Below are 27,091 nucleotides of genomic sequence, written 5' to 3' on the forward strand. Positions count from 1 at the left end.
CTTGAGCACGGACGATCCAAATTTTTTTTCCTTCCTCTTAAAACGTATGACATTTTTTTCCTTCCTTTTAAAACTAACGCACAGAGAGAGAGAGAGCGACCCACAAAGGAGATTTCTCTCACATTTGCATCAGGAATCCTTTCTTATTTTTTATTTCTTTTAGCACTCTTCCACCTCTATGTTTATACATTCTTTCTCTCTTGTACATTTACATCATGAATTCTTTCTTGTTATTTAGTTTATTTCGCACCCTTTCATCATAGGAAGTGTCGTGGAATTGCACGTCGTAGGCGGACTGACGAAGCGAGACAATTGTCGCACGAAAATGTAGTCTTATTTTTCTTTAGTTGTAGAAGATTTTAGCATGTTTACAGTATGGTCAGCTATTCATGATTTTTTTTGTACTCTTTAATCTCATTATGATGCAATCTATAGGTTAGACAACTACAGATTTAGTTTATGTAACTTATGATGCCGATGTCAACCTTGTGTACCTCATTGATCCGAGCCATTTGAATCACTATGTTACTTTTAACTGACAGTTTGAGTTAAATAAGAAAATTTAACTGACAGTTATATGGGCAAAATCTCTATTCTCAATAATCAAACTAGGATGATTACAATGTACTAAAACACAAAAAAAAAATCATACAGCAATTTTTTTTTGTAGGAATCTGGTCCTCTAACTAGTTCCATCAGCGGCTCTCTACAACAGTGCTACCAGCTAATGCAAGTGTGGACACCAGTGAGCTGCTCAGAGAAGGAGACATCCATGGGGATAAACTGAACTGAACCGGCTCTACTATGATCTTGTCACTTGCACACTCACTCTACAGAATCTTGTCGACCATTGACATGGAGGGCCTGATCTTGGGGCTATCCTGGGTGCACAGAAGAGCTATTTTCAGCAACTGACGTGCTTCTTCGGTGTCGAAATCATGCTTCAGGGTCCTGTCAATGATGCTCTCAACATCATGGGACTCGTAGAGTGTCCAGACCTGACAGAAAAGCAGAAATTTCAGATGATTTAAATCAAAGTCTAAGATCTGATAGAACTAGCACTTCAGGTATTTTTGAAGCTGGCAATTTCGTAAATGTCTGATTGTTTGCTCTTCTTTTACAAATAAATTAATCTCTCAGAACTCATCAATTTTTTTATGAATGAACTGTATTCATAAGAATTGGATCAATAACTAATAACTAGGAACACAGCAGACCAATCAATGCAAGTAGCTCTTACTGTTTTAATAATATTTTTTTCGATCACTGGCATGATTGTGCCAGGCGTATATTAAAAGAGGACTACTTTTTTATATATATATATAAGCAACACAAAAAAGGGTACCTTCGTTGAAGTTCCCTTTGGAATTCTACCAACCCTAACAAGTAGATTGTGCTTGTCCTTGTCTAATATGTGATCATATAAATTGATCCAAAATGCAAACAGCATCTCATATGACATGATTCCTTATGGTCTACGTTAGGTAATCTGAATAATGGCACGTATATACAATAGTGCTTTTCTGCTTTGACATAAAAGAATGGTTCTTCCTGTAGTTTGCTGTCTAAACTTACTAGACATAGCTATATTCAAATAATTTGCAGTGCTGTATGAGAACCATTATTAGCCGGGATTGCTCTTCACCTTTTCTAGTAGGAATTGCTCATCACAAGGTAATCTGGGATCAGTGTGGCATCTCCGCATCTGCCACTGACAATCTCCAGCAGCAGCACACCAAAGCTGTAGACGTCGGCCATTTTGGTCAGCTGCCCTCGGATGGCATACTCTGGTGCAAGATATCTTCTGAAAGAAGAATACATGTCAATTCTGTTCTCCTAATTGTATGATATATCTGCAAGATCAAAGGACATGAACATCAGCTGGAAGTGTGCCACTACATACAGCGTCCCTGCAAACCATGGTGCTGATGTGTCATGTTGCTTGGGAAGAACTTTGCCAGCCCAAAGTCTGCTGTCTTGGGTCTCAGGTTTCTCTCAAGGACAATGTTGCTCGTTTTGATGTCGCAGTGGACGATCGGTGGACGGACTTCTTCATGAAGGTAGGTGAACCCATCAGCAACACCAATGCAGATCTTCACCCTCATTCTCCAATCTAATCTGATGCGACTGTGGGAATTTCCTGAAGAACACCATGATGCATCAGAGATCTAGATTCTGGCTGACCACATGCACATCACCACTGAAAGAAGGTTCAGGCATTACCAAAAAGGGTTTGTGCAAGGCTGTTGTTCTCCATGTAGTTGTAGACCAGCATCTTTTGGCCTCCATCGACGCAGCAGCCATGCAGTTTGACTAGGTTGTGATGAGTTATGTTGGATATGACACTAAGGCTCATTCAGCAACCATGCACCTTGATGGCAACCTTCTTGCCGTTGTTCAGCTTTCACTGCACAGTTCAGATCAGAACATGAGCTCATAAAAAGGGCGCATGTTCCAACAAATCAGTGTTCCTAAAATTCCAGCAAATTCCTCTGAGATTCCTGTGTTCCAGTCAGGAACATAATTGGGCTGATATCTGAATAAGGCTACATCAGAGATAATGGAGCAACCTACCAGGTAGACAGGGCCAAAAGAACCCTGTCCAAGCTTGTTTCCTGGGCAGAAATTTCTCGTGGCTTTTCTGAGGTCCTTCAAGTAGATTTTCACATTGCCCGCAATTGGGATATCTGCAAACAGAATCAAATGAACAACAGCAAGGTTCTGAGATACTTCAGAAGAACAGCTATTGATCGATTGAAAGGAAAAGTTTACCTTTGTCATGTTGCACAATCTGGCTTCTGGAATTCTTCTTCCTCCAGAATACAGGGAAGCAACCCATTACTATTGTTTCGAGCTCTCTTCTTTAGAATTCAGATCTTCAGATATGGAAAAGAGATGCTGGTATCTTTTGCCTCCGTCGAGACAGCAGCCATGCAGTAGGTTGTGATGAGTTATATTGGGCTCATTCAAGAACTCCTTTGTTCCTTTCCTTGATTCTGAGAGCACCTTGATGGCAACTTTGTCGCCGCTGTTCAGCTTTCCCTGAGCACCTTGATGGCAACTTTCTCGCCACAGTTCAGCTTTCCCTGCACATTTCAGATAAGAACACGACATAAAAAGGGCGTGCTGGTGAAATATTGCTGTGGTTGAAGCTACTCCAGTATGAAGAACAACTGCCACGTTCTAGCAATTCAGCAACAGAGGCCTCACTTGGAACAAGAATTTTTTTTTCTCGATTCAGTAAATAGTGTATTTGTAAAATCTAACCAAGCCATGTAATTCAGCATGTATTCGGACCATTTTATCTTTAATGAAATGATATGCAGCTCTATGTGTGTTTGAGAGAAAACAAGAGTTATTTTTTTTCTGCGATTCCTAAAATTGCATCAAATTCCTCTGAGATTCCTGTGTTCCAGTCAGGAACATAGTTGGGCACGTAATGACATCTTACATGATCCAGAGATCCAGAGTCCCTGATGTCTGAACTAGGCTACCTCATCAGAGATATTAGAGGAACTAGTATCTCGACACCTCAACCCACCAGGTAGACACGGCCGAAAGAATCCTGTGCAAGCTTGTTTCCTGGGCAGAAATTTCTTGTGGCTTTTCCAAGCTCCTTGGACACGTAGATTTTCACAACGCCCATGATTGGGATATGTCTGCAAACAGAATTGAACGAACTGCAGTAAGGTACTGAAATGCTTCGGCAGAACAGCTATTGATCCATTGAAAGGAAAAGTTTACCTTGGCCATGTTGCACAATCTGGCTTCTGGAATTCTTCTCTTGTTTCAAGTTCTCTTCTTTGGAATTCAGATCTACATATATGGAAAAGAGATGCTGGTATCTACCTGACAAAGAAACTAATCAGTGGGCTTGAAGAGACCAATCAGAAGTCAAAACTGTTAGTTTTAGCAACTTTACACTTTCTGTGAGAGCAATGAAAATAAATAGTAGTAAATTGCACCCAAGTTTGCAGATTTCATACAAAGCTCACACCTCGGAATGAGCTAAAAGTGCTTCAAATGCATGTCCTAGATCAAGGTCAAGAAGCTATATGGCTACAATTGGAGCTATAAAGCGGAAAGTGACTTTTCCCTTCCAACCCCACGTAATCCTCTAGGGGCGACTCGGGCAGACACTGACGCCCACGGCTCCACCCTCTTCCCCAACCTCCGCCGCCGGAGGGCTGCACAACTGCTAGGAAGGCGGCAGCGGGGTGACTTCTTGTGACTTGGAGCTCGGGACCGAGGCAGGTGCTCGCCATGATGGTGGAGGAGGCGCCGGTGGTGACCACACCGGAGGTTGGTGTGGGTGTTGTTTCTCCACGGGGCGGCCGTGAGGCTGCTACTATGAGCCTATGACACAGGGGATGCACTGGGCCTGCGTGTGCAGGTGTTTGGTTGGGTTTGCTTAACCTACGGCGGCAGCATGGGAGGCACGGCGCGCGCGCGAGGTGGCAGGCTGGGGCAGATACTCTCTTCCGTACTCTGAACTGATTCCCTGGTACCATGTGGAAGATGTAAAAGAATTCAGTGACAAAAATACAGGCACAGAAATAGGCTGTGGTTGCAGTGAACTGATCAGTTCAAATATATAGACCTTTCCACTTTACTCACAAAAACAAAATTGACATGCTGTGTGTGACTTCACTACTAAATCGACAAGAACAAACCTTCGACAAATGAAAAGCCAGTTTTCTTTTTTACTTGTATATAGCACTGCACAATAAAGAAAGGAAATGATGACTCACCAGAATGCAGACTGCTGTTAACATTGCTGTTCGTCATGACAGCCACATATACGGGGATCTCCGACCGGATAACTCAAACTTTCTCTTCTACTTTACTCTTCTGATCATCAGTTAGAGATGTGTGTCGCGGGAGTATGTATGGAGGCTTAGCAGCTCCATGCCTAGGACTCTTGGCTGAAGGGACATATCCTTCAGAGAAGCTCAATCACAAACATGCATGGTCGAGCATGATCCATATATATATAGAAGAACTAAATCTGTAGGAAACACCAAATGCAATACTTATATAACATGGTGGCTGCAGGCAGAGATATCAGTTTCACTCCCTTCTTGCTCTTTGATGGTTGGAAAATGCAGATATCACCTTGCGACTTACTGTGGTGAAAGCCCGTCCAGCCCGTAGAAACAGCACAGCGGTCATCGGCGATTATGTCCAAATTGAGGGCCCATAACTTGCTACCATCAAGTTGACAGAGTTGGATGGTCCCATTTTTGTTTGCGAGGTGTTTAATGACATTTCTTGGAGATCAGCTATACTATTTTACAAACTTCGATTTGATCAGTGTCGGTGGAGGCTCAATACTCAAACATGAAGCACAAGTGAATCATATCTTAAATGCATGAACACCTACTGACCAGAATTCCAGAAGCCAAACTTTTCTGCTCAAGGGCAATAACTTTAGCTTTTTGCTCACTTGTCATACTGCATCCTGTTGGTAATACAGTCCAAGACTTGATGAGCTTCTGGGGAGACACCTGAATTGATGGGCTCTTGATGAATGCCTTCAGAAGATGAGACTTGTTCAGCTGCGTAATGTCAAGTTGCCAACCAGGAAATAAACTACTAGTAGTACACAAAGAATGCAAGAAAATTCTGAAACTGTATGTACATTACACACATCAAACTCTTAGTTTTCTTCTGTGATGGAGAGTCTGTTGGGTTCATCTTGGGAATCTCCGACTGGATAGCTCCAACTTTCTCTTCTACTTTACTCCTCTGTTCATCAGTTAGAGATGTGTGCCATGGGAGCATGTATGGAGGCTTAGCACCTCCATGCCTCTTAATTGGAGACAGATGTCCTGCAGAGAAGCCCAGTCACAAACATGCAAGGTCATCAGATTCAGAAACATTATTAGTAGTACACAAAGACTGCAAGAAAATGCCGAAACTTTTGTACATTACAGACATCAAATTCTTACTTTTCTTTTGTGATGGAGAGGCTGGATCTTCGGAGTCTTTCTACTGCCGCTTGGGCTACCAACTGCCAACCTCCTGTTGGTGACGCAGGAGAGCTCTCTCGCAACCACTTGGATCGAAGATTCAGACATTCAAGTGTGAGTTTTCACTTTTTTGGAACACTAAAAAATCATCTTGTTCAAGTTCATAAGCACTGACAAATTCTGCCCATCCAGACCGAATGAGAGCTGCACATCATTATATCTATGTTGTTCCTTAGCAACCTCAACGGTGTATGTCTTGCCATTCAGCACCTCGAGTGTGACTTGTTCAGACATTTGCTCTCTGATGTTGGCCACAAACTTCTTCGGTATGGTCCGCATGAGTTAGCCAATTAGGTGTTTTACATCACAAGTGGTGAACACTGATAATCATATACAAATAAGTGCATACAGCCAGTCAAAACAGATCCAATGACTAGAGCATATAGAATAAGCATATTCATAATCACACCTATAATTTTACAATAACCAGGTTGATAGCGTGGCCATCTTTCCTACATCATTAATTTCAGGAGAATCCTTTTCTACATCATTAATTTTAAGGGAACTGGGACTGCAACTCTGGGAGCACATGTGATTAGAGGATAAAGTGTTCAGGTTTGGACTCAGAAATGGAAGGTTTTGGTTTCCCATCAAAATAAAAGATATTTTTTTTGCAAAAATAGAAGATACATATCTGCACAAGATTGCAATGAACAGGATCACGGAGAATGTCTTACCACTCCATTTTTGAAATCACCAATCAGCTTTTCTTGCAACTTGACAGAGTACAGCATGGAAGACTTGCGCAGTTGCGCCCAGGTCACAAGCCAGGAATCATAGATAGCAAGGATCAGAAGATACCAAGATGATAGGCAAGTTTGAGCTATTTTGTAATCTGATAGGTGTGGATGATCTGGAACTGTTGATATGGCTTGTGAAGCTGCAGTGTTTCTATTCACATCTTAAGGTTGTGCTTAACAGATATGTCCTGTTGATATGGTTTGATGGACTGATCGCTGAGCAAATATGTTACGAGTACAATTGTGCAGCTCAGGTCTGCAGGTCAGCAGGTGCCATATGCTCAGGTCTGCAGGGAATATTCAAGAGGCAATAGATCAATGCATCACCTGTCTGCCTCTGTAGTCTGTACCAGCTGTGTATCACCCAGAAACCTGTACAAGTCAAGAGAACACGTCCATCTGGTATTTAGTCATGTCACTTGGCCCGTTGCTATCATGCATGGATGTTACAGATGAATCTCATTGATTTCATCAAAGGGGGGAACGGAAAACAGATGCCAACAGTGGTCTGTGAAGGGTAAGACCAACAACAACGACAACAAGAAGATTCTTTTGGGTTTCATCTCCATAAGAGTAACTAAGTTTTTACATTGGCTCGCCAAGCATGCCACAACCCTCCTCCTTTATCAGGGCTTGGGACCTGCTATGCTGAAACACCATAGGCACCCCCAACATTGGCGGAGTTGAAGGGTAAGATCAGTCCTTTTTTTGAGGGAGAGAAGTTTACCAAGTTTGGATGAGGGCTAACCACACTTGCCGCGTGGTAGGGTAAGACCAGTCATGTCCTACCCTTAAAGAGCAGAACACAAGTGAATCAATACCAACTGTGAGACTTAGATATCATCTATTCATCTGTGATTTGTAACTGTTGCAGTTCTTGATGTAATGCCAATCTCAAATTTGTAGTGGTCTCAGCGTTGACTGCTGTCCACACATAACCAGACCAGTCTTGATCATCACCTAGAGCGCGATTGGTGCGCCACTGACAAATAGACTTAGTAATTGCTATAGCATATATTCCGCAGTCAAAAGAGTTTATCTGTTGAGGTGTCTCGCCTTCAACGAAGTATGTCCCGGGAGGAACAAAGGGCTGGAGTTTATCAGCAAGGCGGAAAGCAAAGGGAGAATTAGCTCCTCCTGAACTATCATGGTGCACAAATCTTGGCCCATCATTTGTCAGTTTGTCCAATACTAGAATACTCCAGTGCGTGCCCCCTCCGGCACGGTTCAACTCCTCATTGTTATTGACAGGGAATATCACTAGACTATTGGAACATAGTTCCAGTGCCCCAGCAGTGTTTCCGTTGTTAAAGAGAAAAGTGACGTTAGCATCTGCTAGAATGACATCATTGATGCCATTGTTTACAAGCTCCTGTGAGCATTGCTCGAAAATCAGATTGATGAGACCATCATCAATAAACTGACCATTTTCGAGAGAAGCTATTTCATTGGAGTATTGGTTCATCTGTCTTCGCACATTGTTAGGAACTGTTTCCTCATGTTCTCTCAAGCCACAGTAGATTGCCTTTCTGAATTTTGCAATTTTCTTTGTGCTGGTTTTGCTCTGCAAGTCACTGTCCCAATCCTCTTTGCTCAGTTCAGAGCTAGCACGCCACCTACAGATCAGTCTTGCAACTGCTACAAAGTATAATCCGCAATCAGAAGAATCCAGCTGCTCATGAATGCTGCCTTCAAAGAAACTGGTACCCTGAGGCACAAAAGGGTTTAGAATCGTAGCAAGTTGCTTTGCAAAGGGGACGTTAGCTCCTCCCGAGCTGTCATAATGGATAAAGCGTGGACCGTGTTTGGTCCACTTATCCAAAACAAGAACACTCCAAAGACTCGGCCCTCCAGGGTTGTACGATTCTTCATTACTATTAATGGGGAATATTACTATGCGATTTGAACACATCTCCATGGCCCCAGTGGTATTTCCTTGGCTTAAAAAGAATGAAGTATCAGAATCTATTAGAACAGTATCATGAATGCCTTTGCCCAAAAGCTCCTCTGAGTATTGCTGAATTAAGAAGTTGATAACACCATCAGATACATGTTTTCCGGCTTCAAGGGAAGCGAGTTCACTAAGGCGCAAGCCTCTTTTCGTTCTGATGGAAAGATCTGGCTTTACAGTACTTGAGGTGCTTGCTGGATCACCTATCTCATTTGCCATTGCATTTAATTCTTCTTTTTGCATACCATCATCTTTCCCATTTCCATCTTTGTTCAGTTCCTCCGTTTTCAAACAATCAGCTTTCTGCTTTGCCTCTGGATCACCCAAGCGCCACAATGGCCAGTTGGCAGGCTGCCTTTTTGAGTCTAGTACAGTGAGGCCCAAAGAGTCCAAAAAAGCAAATAGATCAATGCACCTTTGCTTCTGCAGAAAAAGTAAGCAACTGACCAATATTAGTATGCACATATCACATATATCAATTGAAAAAATAGATAACTAATCCAAATATATTATCCATATGTGACATAAAAAGTGAATGCAAAAAACAGAAAGCACATAAGTAAAGCAAGCCAACTAAGATTGTCAGTAACTACTTACATCGTTATGTGCTTTTATCCATTGCATAAATACTTCTGGAGCTGCTGGTTCTCCTCCGAGTCCACCTCCTATTAACCCCTTGGGCTTCTTTTTCTTTCTCTCTTCAATTGTTTCTCTTGTGTCTGGGGTTACTCGTTTCCTGAGTACTCCACTAGTTGATGGACCAGTGAAGCGAGGTCCAGGTTCTTTAAGCACAATGATATCCCCATCGCCAATCCCTTCATCAATCTGCTCCCAGCTCAATTTCCTTGGTTCAGGATCCATAGGTTCATGCTGGAACATTCTAGTGAAGCAGCCATCCACATGCAAATATATAAACACATCAAGCAGATCTTCAATATTATTGAGTTGAATTATTCCACAATCATGTGGAAGGAAATCACTGTCCCCAACAGAGTATAGCAACTGTTGGCTAGCTGCGCTCCAGTTGTTTATAATCCGTTTGGCCCAACCCCCAAGCATTTCATCAAACAAGCCCTCCATCACATTACAGTGCGTCATGAATATCTCCCAAGCTTTAGCTTCCATTAATAGTACAACTGCAGACCCGAATAAAGATGCCAATTCAGGAGAATCATGATGGTGACTTGGGCCACTGTAATTGCTCATCACATCAAATAGGCGGCGAACGGCATATATATTAGCAATCGTGCTTCCGGCACCACTGGGGGATATCGACTTATGATTTCCACTGAATGGAAGTATTTTTGTTTGCATACTATCCATGTATAAACCCTCGATATCGTGTGACTGCACTTGAAAGAATCCATTCTTGGTGCAAAACCCAATCATCCAAGCTTGCCGTGCTTCGATTACAAATGCAACATGTTGTTTTCTATACCGAAGCACGTAATAAAATGTTCCAGACAATGGAGTTGTGAAGATAAGATGATCCCCATACCGAACTCGAAACCGAGAGTTATAGAGCATCCAATAGTATAGATGACACTGACACTTGAAGTATCTGTCCCTAAATCCTTCAGTAGCATCCAAAGACAAAGACACTGTGTTCTGTAGCCAAAATAAGTTTGCCAAACTCAGAATGAATAATTAAACATTTCTTCTTATGGAGTCAAAGCTCAAAACTTGCTGCAATGAAAGAGGTATTCTGCAGCCAAAATAAGTTTGCCAAACTTGCTGCAATAATTAAATACTTTTGTTCTTATGGAGTCAAAACTTAAAACTTGCTGCAATGAAAGAGGTGTTCTGCAGCCAAAACAAGCTTGCCAAACTTGCTGCAATAATAAAACATTTTCGTTCTTATGGAGTCAAAGCTTAAAACATTTTGTTATCAAGGTCTTGAAAAATAATAGTGAAACACAATTAGCTCACTCGAGGTCTCAGGCTCTTGGGAACCGATGGAAGCAGATCTTGCTTCCTTCGACAAATGGTTGATAAAGGTGAACAGCCAGATAGCATGACATATAATAACTAGATCTATGGATATTCCTCTATGGGCCAGTGGAGGGTGGCAGTGAGGGTATTTAAAGAAATGACAAGTCAGGGCATCTTACCAGATGTTGCTAACTGGAACTCGGCAATGGCTTCGCTTTGCAAGCATGGAAAAATCAAGGATGCTAGAGATCTTTTTGACTCAATGGAAATGAAGGGCCTAAGACCTAATATTGTCTCCTACCTAATTCTGCTTAACAGGTACGCCACTAAAGGATGCCTTGTTGATATGACAGATCTCTTCAATTTGATGCTAGGAGACAGTATTGCACCTAACAGCCATATTTTCAGTGTGCTGATCAAGGCATATGCTAACTGTGGAATGCTAGATAGGGCTACAATTATCTTCAATGAAATGAGGGAGCAAGGAGTGAAACCTAATGTGGTAACCTATTTGACAGTGATTGCTGCGCTTTGCAGAATTGGTAAGATGGATGATGCTGTGGAAAAATTTAATCAGATGGTTGATCAAGGAGTAGCACCCCATATGTCTACTTACTGTTGCCTGATTCAAGGTTTTTGTATTCATGGTGGTTTGCTGAAAGCCAAGGAATTGGCATGAAAATGATGACTAAAGGTATGCATCGTAACATTGTTTTCTTCAGTTTGATAATAAACAACCTTTGCAAAGTGGGAAGGGTATTGGACGCACAAAATATATTTGACTCTGTAAGTATTGGTCTGCATCCTAATGTTATGGTGTATAGTACGCTGATGGATGGGTACTGTCTAGTTCGCAAGATGGAGAGAGCATTAAAGGTATTTGATGCTTTGGTGTCAGCTGGCATTGAACCAAATAAAGTTTGCCAAACTTGCTGCAATAATTAAACACTATTGTTCTTATGAAGTCAAAGCTTAAAACTTGCTGCAACGAAAGAGGTGTTCTGCAACAAAAATAAGCTTGCCAAACTTAATGCAATAATTAACATTTTCGTTCTTATGGAGTCAAAGCTTAAAATATTTTGTTATCAAGGTCTTGAAAAATAATAGTGAAACACAATTAGCTCACCCGAGGTCTCGGGCTTTTGGGAACCGATGGAAGCCGATCTTGCTTCCTTGTGAGTGCCATACCGTCCCGAACCTGAAAGAACAAAGGCCTTGTTTAGTTCCAAAAAATTTTGCAAAATTTTTCAGATTCCCCGTCACATCGAATCTTTAGAGGTATGCATGAAGTATTAAATATAGACGAAAATAAAAACTAATTATACAGTTTGGTCGGAATTGATGAGATGAATCTTTTGAGCCTAGTTAGTTCATAATTGGACAATATTTGTCAAATACAAACGAAATTAGTACTATTCATATTTTGCCAAAAATTTTGGAACTAAACAAGGCCGGAAGCAGCTATTAGGCCCATGACGACCCTGGGATGTGGCCCAAAAACTTGTCAGTACTCTGCGATTTTCGATCTTTTTGCCCATGAAAGATCTGCCCCGAGAAAGAACTAAAACAAGCCCGCATCCTCGCCCCAAAGCCCTCGAGTCTGCGACACTCGACCATGCCTGCGGACGGCGCCCCGGCAGACTCCACCAGCGCGAGTGCCGCGGCACCCGAGCAACGAGGCCAAGCTGCCCGAGCGTGGAGCGCCGGCACCCCCTAGGCCACCCGCCGCCGCTCCGCCTGGCGGACGGGGCCTGGCACTAGTTGTCGTTGCAGAGCAGCGCTCCAGCGCCCTTGGACCGGTGGGTCAATGAATGTGCTTTTGAATTCCCAGATCTGAAACCTTACACCCTAGGATTTGGCTGGACTGTAAATTTGGGTTTGTGTGTGCGTGATTCGTTATTATTTTGGTTAGGGATTCATCTTGTGAATGAAATCGAATTGAAGGGAGCGAACCAGAATTGTGGGAAGCAGAGCGATTCGCCTTGGCGAACCGCGGCGGCCGGGCGAGATCTGCGGTGGCCGGAAGAGATCCGAGCGATCCGGGCGGCCGGAGGCGTGCGGCGGCCGGATCTCGGAAGAGATCCGAGCGATCCGGGAGCGGGATGAGCGGTGGCCGTCGTGGGAAGCCGAGCTGGCTCGAATTACGGCCGTTAGATGGATCCGGCTCGCAATCGGGTTCCTTAACGAAATACGACCGTTGGGTTCCTCTCTTCCGTTTTACAAGTCGTTGACGGCGGACTGGCGAGGTGCTGGGCTGCGCTGGGCTGGCGATGGCCCATCGCAACACGAGGCTGCAGGCATGGGCCGCTGCACATGCAACAGGCGACGGAGGCGGGACGCAGGAGAACGGTGACAAACAGAAATAAGTTCACCCAACAACCAAAAACTTTTCAAGATTTCCTATCACATTAAATTTTACAGCACATACATAAAGCACTAAGGGGATATTTGGTTGCTAGCCATAATCTACCACAACTAACTTTAGGCAAGTGTGGCAAGTCATAAAAAGTGTGGCTAGCAAATTAGTTGCCACACTTTGCCATGCCTAAAGGAATCTTGCCACACTTTTTAACTCTATGACATGTGGAGCCCAAAAGAATCATGCCTAAGCTTGGTTGTCAACCAAACACTTGCCAACTTGGTTAAACTTGCCTAAGGTAAAGTGTGGCAAATTGTGGCTAAGAACCAAACAGCTCCTTAATACAGACGAAAATAAAAACTAATTACACAGTTTACCTATAAATCATGAGATGAATCTTTTGAGTCTAGTTAGTCTATAATTAAACAATAATTGTCAAATAAAAACAAAAGTACGTACCAAAAAGTTTTCGGAGGCGTATTTGTTTATCGGGTGAGCGAGGCCAGGGCCATGTAGGGGTCCTATTTATTTGCCTAGACACCTCTAGGGCTTGGTCCCCATGTTGCTTAAGGCCTTGTTTACTTTAAAAAAATTTACAAAATAGGAATAGTAGCACTTTCGTTTGTATTTGACAAATATTGTTCAATTATAGACTAACTAGGCTCAAAAGATTCGTCTCGTTAATTCCGACCAAATTGTATAATTAGTTTTTATTTTCATCTATATTTAATACTCCATGCATACATCTAAAGATTCGATGTGACAGGGAATCTGGAAAATTTTGCAAAATTTTTTAGGAACTAGTTTCTTGGGTAAAAAGTTTTAGATATTATAATATTTTCATTTGTATTTGATAATTGTTGTCCAATCATAGCCTAGGCTCAAAAGATTCGTCTCGCAAATTACAAGCAAATTGTGCAATTAGTTATTATATATATATATATATATATATATATATATAATGCTCCATGTGCCGTAATATTCGATGTGACGGGAAATCTTAAAAAGTTTTTGGATTTTTGGTGTAAATAAACAAGTCCTAAAGCAATTGGGAGCCAGGCCCACCCTTCCCCTCATTTCTCACGGACTTGGCTCATTTTGGCCGCTTGCCTCCCCTTTCGACCCTCAGCGTTCTGGCTCCCTCCATCTCGCGCGCGACGCAGAAAATTCCCCTCCTCTTCCACCGTTAGGGTTTCACTGCCTTTATTATCCGAGGGGCACCACTCTCACTCCCTCGTCTTCTTCGCTCCACTCACTCGCTCCAGCTCTTCACTCTCCTTGATGCTAGGGTTTTGCCTCGTCCTCCCTTGACCGGCGGTGCATGGTGGCGGCGGGGTAATAGGTCACCCTCGTATGGCTCGCTGAAAGCCCTAGTTTAGTTTTGGATAATTGATGAAACCCTAGTACTAACCTCTATACTAAGTGTGTGTAGACTTAATGAGGTTGGTACATGTCAAGTGATGGGGCATGAGATGATCATGGTGATGATGATGATGACCACAAGATGATCAAGTGCTCAACTTGAAAAGAAGAAAGAGAAAAACAAAACCCTATAGAGATCAAGGCAAAGGTATTGCTTAGGGTTTTAGTTTGGTGATCAAGATACCATAGAGGGTGTGATCACATTTAGGATAGATAGCCGTACTATAAAGAGGGGAATTCTTTGGCTAAGCGGTTATCGAGTGCCACTAGGTGTCATTGTTCATGTACATGCATTTAGAACCTAGTGAGCTAACTTAACTCCTTCGAAGAAAATGTTTATGAAAATGCTAACACGCTTGCACATATTGGCACACACATGATGGTGTTGGCACACTTTGAGAAGGAGGTGGAGTTTGAAGGGTAGAGAGGGGTTTGGGTTCCTCTCTCCCTCCCGCCGAGCTTGCGACACGGGATTCAGCGCCTTTGAGAAAATGAAATGCATATTTTCTATTGCGCCAATAGAAAGTTTAGAGAAGTCGCGGGACTGAAAAACACTCACCGGACGCTGGCCTCAGAGGCACCGGACGCCGCTCCTGTGTGTCCGGTGCGCTCTTGGTTTCAAGCACAAGTTAACTGCTTGCACCAGACGCTCAGCACCGGACGCGGGCTAGACCCTGTTCATGCGTCCGGTGTGGCTTGACTTCAGCAGGTGCTTCTGAGTGAGAGCATCGGATGCTCAGGGAGCGTCCGGTGGTGTGAGTCCGGTGACCCAACGTGTTTTACACCCTCTCTAGGTACGGGTCCGGTGAGTACCGGAAGCGCCCGGTGCTCACTTGACCACGTCCGGTAGTCTGCTGGTGACCATTAGAGATCGACACGCGAGATTCAAGTAGGGGACACATGGCTATTCCTGAAGCACCAGACGCTCTGTTCCAGCATCCGGTGGCTCCTACTTGAGCGTCCGGTGATCCCGTGTTCTGCCCAGTGAAAGAGCCAACAGCTCTATTTGTTTGAGGGGCTTATAAATTGTTGTTGGCCGGCTTGGGGCTCTCTCTCTCTCAGGGCATTCTAGCATACTTCACATCCTTGTGAGCTTAAGCAAATACCTCCCACTCATCTCCTTCATAGATTAACCATCTTTGTGAGATTGGGAGTGATTCCAAGTGCATTTGCTTGAGTGATTGCATCTAGTGGCACTTGGGGATCGATTTAGCTACAGTTTTCTTGTTACTCTTGGTGGTTGCCACCACCTAGATGGCTTGGGGCAGCGGAGGAGCATTTGGCACGAGTTGGTGATTGTTCGTGGCCATCTTCCGGTGATTGTGAGGGGTTTTGTGCCTACCCCGGCGGAGAGCCAAAGGCAACATTAGTGAATTGCGCGTGTCATTGAGCTACCTCACTTGTGGGTAAGTTCTTGCGGTGTCCTAGTGAGGACGAGGTTTGTGCTACACCTCTTAGCCGTTGAACCACCAAGTGTTGGTCGACACAACGAGGACGTAGCGTGCCGGCAAGCACGTGAACCTCGGGAGAAAAACCGGTGTCTCAATTGTGATTGATTGGCATTCTCTCGGTGCTTGTTTGTTGATATATTGGTGATTGGCTCATCCCCTACACAGTGGTATAAATATCTCTTCCTCTCCTTTTACTCACCGCAAAGTAGGGTAACTAGTTTAGTTGCTAGTCTTGCCTTGTGTAGTTAAGCTCACTAGTGTAACTTGTAGAGACTTAGTTCTTGTGTGCATAGTGATCATAGCAACTAGAATTGTTGGATAGCTAGCTTACAAACACCCCTTTAGAGCTAGAGCAAAAAGCTTTGCTTTGTTATTTACTAACCTCTTGCTCTAGTGAGTTTGTAGAATTTTTAAATAGGCTATTCACCCCCCTCTAGCCATATTAGGACCTTTCACTTGTGTCGGCCGCTCCTCCTCCATCTCGCTGGCGTACGGGCGCTGCTACTCGTCATCGCCTTGTTCTCCCTCGAGGCGAGCGGTGCTGCTAGTTGGGGGGTGTTTGTTTGTTTGGATGGAGGCCTGTGGTGGACGCTGCTTTGTCTTTCCCAAGCTTTTACCTCCTTCTACTCTAGATCTGCTAACTCCTCCCTAAGCAGCTAGCTTCTTTGGTGCCTCCTTCCTCTCTGTCCTGAAAGTAAGGTGAAATCTTGAGATCTTGGTTTCACTTGACTCAATTTTGGTACTCAAAGTGGTCGTAGTGTTGCAATGGATTTGAACTTGATTTGATTTCGGTGGTCAAAGTGCTCATAGCGTTGTGATGTTTGGAATTATGGTTTGTCTGTAGGTAGATCTGTGAGTTATTGTTTCTAATCAATGATATTTCCATGCTTTTGCTTGATTGCCATTATACATGTGACCTAGGGTTTACTGTACCGCATGGATTGAGATTGGTGGCCGATTTTATATGGGTCTTGGTGGTTTATTAAGTTCATTATGATGTTGTCGATGGGTGGTTGCTAGTTTTGGCCGATGACAAAAGAACCAATTAATCTTGAGGTGGCACAACTTATATGCTAAGTTATGTTTGTTTGTCATGGCTATCATCAAATCATGTGAGACAGATCCAAGAAACATCTTTACAAGTAGAAAGATTGATGGCTCGGGTTGGATGTTTCCCATGATTTCATGCCTGCTATGATTTTGGTTTTCTTGTTTTCATTGGATCGTCAACAAACCATGAGACACATTCATTCCCAAGCAATTGTGATATTAGCTGATGGCTGGTATGGATGTGTTCCATAGTTCTATGTCTGTCTTGTTCTTTGTAGTAGCACATGTGACAGGCGATGAAGGTGGGACTAAAGATGGAAACGAGTAAAGAATATCCGCAAACCCCTAGGCAACAAACTCGACAGGCACGGATACAGGTGCCAAACTGTGCCCACGAGCACAGGTGTGGGAACAGCTATTAATTCGATGCATATTTGATGACGGGCAAAGAAATAACCTATCCACACCTGCAAACCCGATAGACCCGCTTTGATAACTGACAAAGTGGACCGCCACTCAGCCACTCTCCTACCTGACATGGTAACACCACACCACAAACCCTCTTTGCCTCACTGCTCTCTCTCTCTCTCCTCACGTCCTTTGCCAAGAACAGAAAGAACAAGAAATAAATCCTCTTCTTTCTCTCCCAAATCCCACCTTCAAATCCTAGAATCAGGTGCATGTCACACCACTGCGTTCTCCATCTCAAGAGCTTTCCATTCTCCTATGAGGCTCGCGCTAGCGTGGAGTATTGGAGGAGATTGAAGAAGGTTGCCATCCATGGCCACCTCAGTTGCTTCCACACCGCTCAAGTAACCAGCAATGGGCGCGCCTAACTCGTGCTTCCTCGAGCGGAGGCCATGGCGGCATGCCATAGGATGATGGCAAGCTGTCCTCTTTGCTCGTCCTCGTTGCTCCACCAGCCACCCTCATCGCTTCACCCGTCATCCTCGTCAACCGCACCAGCCAACTAGTGACCGCCTTCCTTGTCGCTCAGCCTATTGCTATGCTGGTTGTCCTTGTCGCTCGCATCGGCCGACTACCTTTCTCTTCGCTTGCCTCAGTCGACTGTCGCCCTCGTTGCTCGCTCCAGCTGGCCACCATCCTCGTTGACCTACGAGCGGGCACACGAGCATGCCCGCGGGGAAAAACAAAATTGTAGAGATCGATTAAAGAAATAATAAAACAAAAAATGCCTGACAAAATCAGGCACCTATCTTCAGTCTATCACGCAATGCCAAAAAGACAAACAAACACTAAATTATACACAAGGCTAAGGGGAAATTAAAATACTCCTGTTCAGAAGTTTCAGTTGGTCTAGATCATTGTACAAAACTGCTCCAGATAGGAGAACATACAGATAGAATTTATTTATTCTCCCATCACGAATTAAGGGTGCATATAAAGTTGGCATTCTAGTGTGTAACATCATATTCTCTCCATTTCTGGCTGGTGCTCACGCTGGTAGGACTATCTGCCAAGTTCATCAAAGTTTCAAAAAAAATTCAGTCTTGAATACTGAACCAGGAGCAAAACCACAAATTAAGGCCTGAATATTGAAGACTAAATTAGCACCAATTTTTGTAATTCAGGAACACATTTACCATGTCAAAACTTAGCAATCACCGGATAAAATATTTTACTATAAACAATTTGTATAATTGTATTGCACAAATAGTCAAATTGAGACTATTCCAAGTCTTGATAAATTGATATGGCAATCTGGTGAATTAGACTGAAAAATGCTAATGAGCCCCATCTATTCTCACATCAAACCGGTTCTGTTATTCAAGTGAAATAACATACTGCATGAACAAACTCATGCAAATACTAAAGCCATTGACAGGATATTACTTTACTAATCTGAAGCAGGAACTATGGAAGATAAAATAGATGGAACAATCAAATGCAGCATGGAAAAAAAATCAGAAATCTTCTCAAGTTGATAAGGGATCCGCTTGCTATGCCACCATGCTCAAGAAAGCAGCAGCCACCTCTTTACTGCTATGATATGAAGATTTATTTTGAGAACCGGACATCATAGAGAAAAAAGAAGAAAAAGCTTGGGCGCCTGAAGTCTCACAAGGATTAACTTCTCCATTAACAAAATAGACTATGTAATAACCATTAGGAGCATTTTGGAACACCGAGGCCAGCATCAGCACGAAATCTCACCAACATGTCCATCAAGGTGTTGAGGTTGACATTGCCTAGGATTCAAGTGCTCCAAAAGTTGTTAAATAAGCAAGGGCATATGTATATCCACTTAGAAAGGCAGTGAACTCTAATGTGAATGACTGAAAATCAAAACAAACCTTTTTGAGCTTAAGGATCACCACTTCACCCGCCCAAGAGCAGCCAGTCATACGCCTTCCAAACATACTATTGCATCTGTTTCCTCCGACCCCCACGATGGGAAAATGTGCTTCGCTATTAGAAATCTCAGTCCGACACTCCAAATACATCAAATGAGCACAACAACAAAAAAATACACACAGTCAAATAGAATGCAGGGGGAAACAATGCTTTCATCTGTACTTGCAGGGTATGCATGGGAGCAGACAGTCATATGGTGATTCGATTCCCAAACCAGCTATAAAACATAAGCCTATACCTTAGTCAGAATTCAAATTTGCACATCAACTAATCTCCTACCAGAATAGTTCTAATCGATTAAATACAAAATTAAAACCCAGGTCCAATACACATGCTATAAATAAGAGATAAAAATTCCAAATTATATTATAGTTACTTTCACAGCTGAAAAGATTGAAAAACAAGAGGTAAACCATACGTTAGCTTGGATCCATCCATGGCACTAACCCAACAATCATTGGTGTAAGGCCTCCCTTGAAAACACCCACAATGAATTCTCACGCAAATCAAAACAACATCCTGCACAACACCTCCGAAAAAAGGCCTTAAAAAAAGTACCACGGAGATGCCTGGGTGGGGAGGAACTGTTGGAGTGGCAACAGCACGAGCTCACTGTCTAGGGTCCACAATGAAATCGAAGGGCTGCACCTGGTAGTCTGGCTTGCCTGCAAATGAGAGCGAAGAAAAGGAGTCAGGGTCGGTGTCGGTGGCCGCATTGAACTCCCAGACCTAGCAGCCGGCGTGGGCATTCTTCGTGCGGAGGCACCGCAGCAGGTTCCAGCCTGGGCGAGGGAGACCTCGATCCGCGGCGGATGACTTCCTCCCTCCACCGCCTCTCCTCTCCTTTCTCTCGATCTCGCTGTGCGTGGCGCGGGGTGGGGAGCGAGACAGGGTGGGGCTGCGCACTCGAGCAAATCCCATGGAGAAAACCTACCTGGTTGCGCGCATCTCCTTGGCCTGCCTCTAGGTGCCGATGAGGAGGAGGGTCGGGGCTGCGCGCGCTGCAGAGTTGATCGGCACCAGGAGGTGAGGTTGGTGGAGGAGGGGTCTCGAAAGAGGTGGCAGGTGGTGGGGTTCTCTGTGTTGTCACAATTTCTCTTTTTTTTATTCCGTGGTCGCAGCCTTCGTTCCCTGGTTGCGACAGTGTGTTCCTTCAAGCGCGTTTGAAGCCGCATGCGTGGTGAGCTGGAGTGCGGGTGGGGTGAGTAGCCTTGCATCAAACTTTTCTCAATGGTTATCAGATCAGATCTAGTTTTCTTTTAGCCATTGTTTTTAATGATGTAGAATTTTTGTGTGTAATTTTTTGGGTGCACAAAGGTTAGACTACTCAGCGGGGGACGTTTTTTTGGTGGACCTAAAATAATTCGTTATGATCAATTATAGTAGAGATAACGTACTTATATTATATAATAATAGTTGCATTTAAAACGGTAACAACCTAAAATTGTAGTGGGTGTGCACTTTGGTCTCTAGCAGGGAGGATGCTAGTTCGATTTTTGTGCACTGCACTTTAATTTTTGTTTTAATGTATTCTCAGTCGTGCATGATCTACAGTTATTTTCTGTGTTTTCTAAGTCGTCCATGTATACTACTGACCTGCAATTTTATTTTATTTTTCTATATATTTTTATCCTCACAAATTCAGTATGGCACTTACGCATAGTATCTTTAACTTTCTACCACTTTTTTTATTCTGTACAAATTTTTAATTCTTCTAATCCTCTACAAATTAACTGTGGCACTTGTGCTATAGTTATCTTTATTTTCTATCACTGTTTTTATTCTGTAAAAATTAACTAGGGTACTTGCTCAATTGCACATGATTTGCGCTGAAGAGGGTAGTTACACAGCCTTTTTTCAATTTAGCTCCAAAAAAATGTGAAACCCAATTGCAATATCAAACAATTGAAGTTTTGTTTTGGTCACTAAACTAAACTGGCTCCACTAATAATATCATAAATAGTAACATTTAGTGAAGAATTGAGCTATCATCATCTCATATTCGACATAAAGATATAATGTGTTGCTAATATATGTAGTCACTTTTATGAAACAATGGAAGCTTTGCTTTCATCACTAAACTATTTGTCGTGGTTTCTAGTTTAATCTTTGAATTTAAGACTTATCATATTATTTAATGCATGTGGTTTTACCGAATTGAAATATAGTTTTACCATATTGAAAATGGTTTTAACAATTACATAAGAACTTTTTTTTTGTATAGCATAACCTATGTTAAAATTTTAGGTCCGCCACTGTCCCGGCCTACACTCTACTGCCCCCGGCTAGCGGAGAGATGATCGTGAACACACTTAGAATCTATTTGGCAAGCTTCTAGAGGCTATGGTTCCTCGTGAATCACATATTGTAGCATTGAGTTATTTTTCTCTCTTCTCGTAAAATGAACTAGGAGCCCAAATAAGCCACATTTTGTAGCTCTTCCAACTCCAGCTCCTCTGGCACTGTAGCATGGAGCCAGAGCATTTAGAGAGGTCTTACAAAGAGGGCCTTAAGGCCACCGGAGGCTTTCCCTTCCGTCGGTCTCCGTCGCTTGTCCCGAGCCTTCGGCAGCATGGAGATCCGTCTTGAATACAAGTCTTCGTCGAAGACTCTGGTCCGAGCTCCATTCTTGTGGCAAAGATGATCATGAACACTTAAGGTTAGCGTTAGCCAGGAGGGCCTTCGGGACCAAGCCCTCATTGAAAAAACTTTGCAATGAGGAGTCAAATTAAGCAATAAAAACACACAGGTGGCACTATCCCAACTTCAGAGGGACTGAGGGACAGAGGGAGAGTGAGGGGTGGAAGAGACGACAAGGAGGAAGATAGGGAATCCGCGCGTAATATTCTTGTTCCTATAAAGGAAAAGAGAAGGAGGAATTCTAATCCTAGTCCGTTTGTACGTGGGCTCTTACCAAAACTCTTAGGCCTTGGCAGGACTATATATACGTGGGAGATCTATGTTGTAATCACCAATATTCAGAGGAATAAAGAATAGTCTCCCTATCTTGTGTCTATTTGTTCATCTACTTTCATCTACTATGTTGATCATGAGAGACGGAGAGGGAAAGGTCCCAACCGCTGGCAACATGTTTTATAACACGTTATCAGCACGACAAGCTCTACGTCGACATCGCCGTTGAAGCCACCGCCGACCTTCGACGCCGACGCTCATGCCGCCGCCGTCCCGAGCGTGACTACTTCGACGACGTCGACATACCGACGTTGTTAGCGAAACGGATCTGCTACCTCTACCGATCTCTACTGCATTGACATGCACAGTCATCATCGAGCAGACAGTTCTACGACAATGCCAAACGCCCTACGCGGTATGTATCTACTAACCACTGCCCTACGCGGTATATGAGGTAGATTAAATTGGCATCCTTTAAAAGGTATGAAAAATATCTCGCAGATTGTTTGTTTGTGCGGGCCTTCGAACTAGCCTATATTTTTCAGCAGTGCCGTATAGATTTTGTACGTATAGTACATATACTGCAAGAAGCATGATGAAATATGATCTGCTAGGCACTAATAAATAATCAGTCGAGAAGGCCCGAAGTCTTGTACGGCATGCGCCATACTCATACATGGATGTAATAATAATAATAATCTTCTGGATGTAATAATAATAATAATCTTCAATTTAGTCTCATATACATGCCCACATACATGAAGTATGTTGTGAGAGTTATCCTCTAAACAAACATGCAAGATTATCTGCCCGAGTTCCAGCCCCGTATGGTTGTGTTCTGTTTACACATACGGCCGATCAGATACACGGCAGGAAGCAGCCGCTCTTGCCCCACGGCGTCAGCACTCAGCAGAAGAGATACGCCGCAGACGTCGCGTGCTCACATGGCTCATCCATGCGCTGCCGCGCGCCGACTGTCGGGTTAGTTAAACATGACGGATTAAAAAACTTGCTACGGTGCCACATAATTTTGGCACATGCATACGTATGTACAAATACGCATGCCTGTAGCATCGTATTCGGCACATGTGCATACAGTAGCATCTAGTATGTACTACTGGCTATTATTACATCGATGTTTGAAGTGGGCGAGTTTTCCAAATTTTATTAGCGAAACATGAAGTTTCCTTAATATGACCAGTTTTAAATCATGCAACATCTACTGGATGTGAAATCATACACTAAGTATACATGCATGTTGAGCTTGCATGCTCACTAGCTCATAAATCGCACGACTAGTTTGGAGTCCCATTGGTCACCATGCATTGTCGATAGCAAGAGCCCTAATGCAACCTGCAGTTGCTCCTCCGCCATCTGTATGCATCTATATTGTTACACTGTGGCTCATGAATTTGATTTATTTAATCCGCAAAGAAATTTCCTGCAGAAAATTATATAGGCACAAAACCCTTCTATTTGTACATTTTATAGTATCTATGTGTTTATATATGCAATGTGATATTCAAAAATGCTATTTTGAATGCATTATTTTTCATATATCACACGTTATGAATATACCATGTAATTGTAAGAGCAAAATTCTTGGATGATTACACTAGAAACATGGTATAATGTGTATGAGCTCTCTAAATCCTGCAGACCTTAGACTTATCACCTTTAAGAGGCTCATATTAATTTTTCTAGCATAATAAATTTTTGGGATAAATAAACGGTTGATATTAATTCTGAAAATTTATATTTATACCATAATCCTGAAAAATGCTAGAATGCTTCTAAGAATACTTTGTATAGCCATCCACTATCTTTTGCACCTTGCTACTTGTTTACTCGTAGTAAACTTATACACACATAATGATTAATTCTAGTTATAATGATATGTATATATATGCATACCTTCATGAAGAAGGATATCCTGGACTTGCTTTGAATAAAAGAATTATATAGCATGGTCATTCTTAATCCTAGTAGGATATTCTACTACCACTGAAGTGTAGTAGACTCAGGCACTATAGTTCCTCTAAATAAGTATATGGCTATAATAAATCTCAAAGGTCTTTTTGGGATGCATGATAAATTTTAGAAGATATCCCATATTATTGAAAATCGAATTTTCAAGCTATACATGATCCTATGAGATATATATGCTGCTCTACAAACAAATACAATGGCCCGAAGCTTTGTATTAAATGTCATAGAAGACATGATGGTAAATAAAAATTCTATCGGTGAATATTCTTGAAGAAATTTCTCTTGTATATAGAATACTCAAGAGCAATATAATACATGAAGTATTTAAATTTATCATCAGAAATGACTCAAATAGAAGTTGAGTTAGAATTTTTAGACAGCTCTATGAACCAGGATATATGACTTGCATATGTTGCACTCCTAGAAGGATCATTATTACATATCACTATTATGAAATAAAGCATGCATGAAGCTGCTAAATGTCAAGCATAGAAGCTAAGGCATATAAGAATGGATAAAAATAGCATAGAAGCTAAGACATATAAGAATGGATAAAAATTAGAATATTTAAGGTTTTCTTGAAGAAGAACTTAAATCATGTGCTTATAGACTTGTTTTGTCTTTTACTATCCTGAAGTATTAGTGGTGGCAGTGTTTTAAGTTTTAATTCCCGTTGAATTAAGTGGATTTTATAAACTCGTAGAAGAGTTAATGGTTATTTTATTAGCTTGAAGACTAATATCAAGCATTTAATATTCTTAGTTGCAATTCTTACTTGCAGTAATATGTGTCAATCTTACATAGAATGAATTATAATTATATGTTTCACATATAAACAATTGCTTATTTTTCCTATGTAAATAAGTTTTGCATTATTTTTATCCACAAAGAAACCTTATTAACCATGAAGGTTATCGTTCTTTTGTGCAATACTACCATGTATGTAGAAGGGAGATTGAATTTCCTAGAAGCACATGAATGATTGGACTATACTGGCATATGAACTGATCTCGGAAGGATTAATTTAGCCAAGAAATTGTATAATCCATAAACTAAGTATTCAATACTTCAGCTAAAAAAACTAGAAGTTTATGTCATACCCCAAATATGTTGCTCTACATTGAATAGTACACGCGACATGTGTATTTCATGCCACAGCCATTGAATACTAGAAGTATGATTAAATTCTATGGAACATTTGAAATGATTAATCATAGATGATGCATGAAGCATATTACTAGTTGAAGTAATTATGGCATGAAAAGGGGGAGAAATTTTAAGTAAGGCATAAGAAAATGTGGATAATAAATATTTAGTAGGCATAGCCTTCCTAAATCTATCTTTAAGTGCATGTATAAGGACTTGAAGTTCTAGTCGTGACTTTTCCGGCTATGTTAGTTTTCTCTACATTGCACTAATTGCATATAAGCATGTGGCTTTGTATTTTGTTGTTATCTATTATGTTGGATTGAATACCAACATTCCACGTTACACTTGAATGTGTATTACTATGTTGTGCTCCCGTCGAGCTGCAAGTATCTCCACTCCTGCATGGATATTATCATAAAAGAAGCTAAATTTGTAGCTAGTAGCTACCTTGCACTCTTCCCATAATTAGATTGGCTAGCTAGTACGCTATGTCTATATAGTTCCCGTTGAACTAAGAAATTTTTTGCTTTTCATGTGTTGCATACATAAGCAATATTTTGGTCTATGGCCAAGCAGCTTAAGATCAGGGAGTGAGTTAATCTGAAATTAGTTAAATGGAGAAGTAACCCAATTTGAAGGGATGAACTATTGTGGAATTAAGATGGTGGATAACACGCTTAAATGATTTGGGATTTATTAAGAAAAGGCATTTGTGGATATTGCATTAATGGCAATTAGAAAATTCTTGAAGAAATTCCATGTAATTTTGAATGTTGCGTACTTTATACATTTGAAGTATATGGTCCATTTTTTTATGTATGAGTACTTGGATCAATTTTTTAGGCTAAAGAATAAAGAAGCTAGATAATAAAATAGTTTTATAAACTATGATATGTGCAAATCAGGGGGAGAACATCCTTGATTTCGTAGGAATGCTGAACATTCTTAAGCACTTTATGAATTCTAGCTCACTGCATATAATGTATAATAACCCCCATATTTAAATATGTGCGTGAATATTTCATATAATTTTTTTTCATAGCATATATGAATGGGCCTCCACTTGTAGTTGGAGATACATGAATTTGAATTATTTTAAGCCCATCATAGGGGATTTCTTTTGAAGTATGCTATTAAAGATCTAATATTGGCATTAGGGGGAGAGAAAGCCTATGTTGAATGCCAAATATTATTTCCATAGAAGGAATGTTGAATGCCAAATATTATTTCCATAGAAGGAAAATGATCTTAAGGGAAAATATTCCTTGAAGCTTGAAGCGGGAATAGTATCACGCACTAAATCAAACAATAGTTTGACTAATGCTCTTGTGAAGCATTAAGCAGAGCATATGCCAGATATTTTTGATAATGAGAGGAGTAATTTGAAGTTATAAACAAGAAGTTGTGTTTACTAGTAGTAAACTAAATGTGTATACTATGAAGCTAAAATCTACGGGGACGCCTGTGGATTCTAGTTTAGTGTATACTTGTTAAATGAAATAAGAATAAACTCCTCCATTCTCACGAAGAGAATGCCTCGTGAAGAAGGTTAGGCACCTCATGAAGAGGATCATCATGAAGATGAAATCCAACACATTAAGCGCGCGCACCATAGTGTTGGGTATGCAGAACAATAAATTATCTCTTGTTTAGAAAATGACAAAGAGATAGGATAATCTCACATTGTGAGAGTATTGGGAGAAAATAATAGTTGTCGACAACACTAC

At 41.8% G+C, this 27,091-nt stretch overlaps 1 protein-coding gene and 1 pseudogene across 1 annotated transcript; one reads left to right on the forward strand and one right to left on the reverse strand.

The window, feature by feature from the left end:
* LOC8076681 lies at nucleotides 548-4,494 on the reverse strand (annotated as a pseudogene).
* Nucleotides 10,861-22,585, forward strand: LOC8076683 (protein Rf1, mitochondrial). The gene is made up of 2 exons (XM_002442468.2): nucleotides 10,861-11,157; nucleotides 22,424-22,585. Exons 1-2 carry the CDS (start codon nucleotides 10,861-10,863, stop codon nucleotides 22,583-22,585), a joined length of 459 nt encoding a protein of 152 aa, XP_002442513.2.

The sequence above is a fragment of the Sorghum bicolor genome, chromosome 8 (genome assembly GCF_000003195.3).
Source record: "Sorghum bicolor cultivar BTx623 chromosome 8, Sorghum_bicolor_NCBIv3, whole genome shotgun sequence".
NCBI lineage: Eukaryota > Viridiplantae > Streptophyta > Magnoliopsida > Poales > Poaceae > Sorghum > Sorghum bicolor.

Excerpts from the sequence above, each read along its gene's own strand:
- LOC8076683 (XM_002442468.2), top strand. The coding sequence starts at position 10,861 with ATGGCTTCGCTTTGCAAGCATGGAAAAATCAAGGATGCTAGAGATCTT. Across the intron at positions 11,158-22,423 it reads AAGGAGTGAAACCTAATGTG|CACGACAAGCTCTACGTCGA; the intron begins GTAACCTATTTG and ends ACACGTTATCAG.